General features: G+C 41.9%; 1 protein-coding gene across 1 annotated transcript in view; it reads right to left on the bottom strand.

Annotated features, from left to right (window-relative positions):
- Positions 1–1,931: 1,931 nt before the first annotated feature.
- Positions 1,932–2,410, bottom strand: part of LOC101861701 — a gene marked incomplete at its 3' end in the record, with an annotated part of 5,667 nt that continues 5,188 nt past the window's right edge. The window contains exon 2 of the mRNA XM_005111955.3: positions 1,932–2,152. Within this exon, the coding sequence (XP_005112012.1) occupies positions 1,932–2,152 (221 nt within the window). The remainder of the gene's footprint in view (positions 2,153–2,410) is intronic.

The raw sequence follows: 2,410 nt of genomic DNA, 5'->3' as shown, positions 1-2,410 counted from the left end.
GTTTGTTTTGAAGATCCTCAGCTTGGTGTTCAATCCCAGTTCCTTAGACATCCATTTATATTTCTGAGGATGCTGAATGCTGCTCTTGCCTTTTGGATTCTGACTTTGATGTCTTCGTCTGTGCCCCCCTGCCTTGTTGATGACACTTCCCAGGAAGGTAAAGGATTCAACATCCGCCAATGGTGCCCCTTGCAATGTGATCGGAGCGTCGGCTGCATTCATTTTAAGAACTTTAAAGTCCAACACTACGGGAGAAGTTCCTGAGACGATTTGTCTTCTGTTGCATATGGGCTCGACTGTGAGAAAGAAGTACCAAGTCGTCGGCAAAGTCCAAGTCTTCCAACTAACTGGAAAGGGTCCACTGTATGCCACCGTGGTGTCCTGATGTTGTCTGTCTCATTATCCAGTCCACTGCTAATAAAAAGAGAAAAGACGATAACAGGCTTCCCTCTCTCACTCCTGTTTTCACTTCAAACGAGTCTGTCCGTTGCCCTCCAAGTAAGACACTGCAACTCATTCCCTCATACATCTTCTTGATCAATCTCACAAACTTGTCAGGTATTCCGTAGTGGCGCATGAGCTTCCAATATTGAGTCCCTATCTAGGCTGTCAAAAGCTTTCTCATATTCAACAAAGTTAATGCTCAGGGAAGAGTTCCACTTTGTGGACTTCTCCACTATTATCCTCAAAGTTGCAATCTGATCTGTACTTGATCTCTTTTTACGGAATCCTGCGTGCTCCTCTCTTAGTTTTACAGCTACGGCTTCCTTCAGTCTTTCCAGTATGGTACGACTTAAAATCTTCCCTGGAATGGACAGGAGCATGATTCTTGGGTAGTTTTTACTGAGAGATTCTGTTTTTTTCTCTGTGCTGTTTGGCACCGGGAAGACGACGCTGTTGTTGCAGTTTTGTTAACTGCAGTCCTAAATAAGACGTTCTCGATCCAAGTCCTGTAGTTACTGCTCCGCGCCTCACACTGATGAAAGAAACATTTTCATGCACTACGAGCTGCTACTTTTGAGAAGCAAAACGATTCCGCAGATGCAACAGAAAAATCTGCATCTCTTGAACACGGCTCGTCACTCGAGACTGTCCTATTCTTTCCACATCCAGGACATTTCAAGTGTGCTAAAATCTTAGTATAAGTCGAGAACATTGCAAGAACTGCATTTTAGCCTATTGCTGCTTCTCAGGCACGTTTTACGACATGAACAAGGCGGAAGCGAAAGTTGCGATCAGCTTCGCTAAGTTGAGGAGTCGTAATAAAAGACATTTTTTTAAAAATCGATCGAAAAAATGTTAGGACTTTTGTTTGGAAAGAGCTATGGGTTATCTGTCAGGTAAATAATTTTGTATCCTTTTATAATATAGTAGCTAATTAACACATTTTACAAAAGTATAGTTTACTGTACTCTGATGAAAAGTACTGATGGACATTTTAAAAAATTGGGTATGGGTGTGTGGCGTGTGGACTAACAACTATTCACTTGTGTCTCATAAAGCGTGACGATCAGAGTATATTAAGCTTTTTAAATATTTTTTTTGAAAACGTTGGGTGTTTAATGGCGTTCAGTATAATACTATTGGTGGTGGAGTAAAACACCTGTACTTTTACAAATACAAAGCATCACAACCCCCCCCCCCCCTTGTTCCTCCCACACACACCCAAAGACAAACAAACAATCAATCAAACAAAAAAAACAAAAACAAAACAAAAAACAAAAAACAAAAAAACATGTATACATACGTACAAACATACACACATAAAAACATACAAACAAAACAAACAAGCAAACAAACAAACAGACATACAAACAAAGAAACAACACCCTACCCCCTTAAAACAAACAACCCAAAACAAAGCAAAGAAACCAAAACAAAACAAAAAGAACCCCCCTCCCCCACCCCACCAAAAAATAAGAAAAACGTACAGATATGGAAGGTCCTGGCAGCATGCGGTTGACGGTAAGGATTCCCCTCTTCCTGCCGTCCCCCGGGACACACTGGGGCAGGAAGCAGTCCCGGTGGTCGGTGCTGCACTTGTGGCAGGCCGGGGACATGGTGATGTAGTGTTCTATCAGAAAGTTGTACCTGCAGATCTTTGGGGCCGCGTTCTCTTCGCACGGCCGGTTACAGTAGTGATCTGTGTAGTCTGTGTGTGGGAGAGATTGGAGGTGTTGTTGTTAGGGATTTATCTTAACTGACAAGGATGCGGTTGTTTTTTTATTGTTTATAATTTTTTTTGTTGGGTGGGGTTGGGTGGAGATGAGATGAGTTGAGGTGAGGTGAGGTGGGATGGGATAAAGTAAGATACAAAAGGTAAGATAAGACAAGATGAAGGGAGATGAGATGAGATGAGGTGAGATGAGATTAATCTCTGGTACATTGATTTAGTGTTTCATAAAAAAAC

Source organism: Aplysia californica, unplaced genomic scaffold, assembly GCF_000002075.1.
Source record: "Aplysia californica isolate F4 #8 unplaced genomic scaffold, AplCal3.0 scaffold01154, whole genome shotgun sequence".
NCBI lineage: Eukaryota > Metazoa > Mollusca > Gastropoda > Aplysiida > Aplysiidae > Aplysia > Aplysia californica.
Note: the sequence above shows the minus strand (reverse complement) of the source record. Positions and strands in the feature narration are given on the sequence as shown.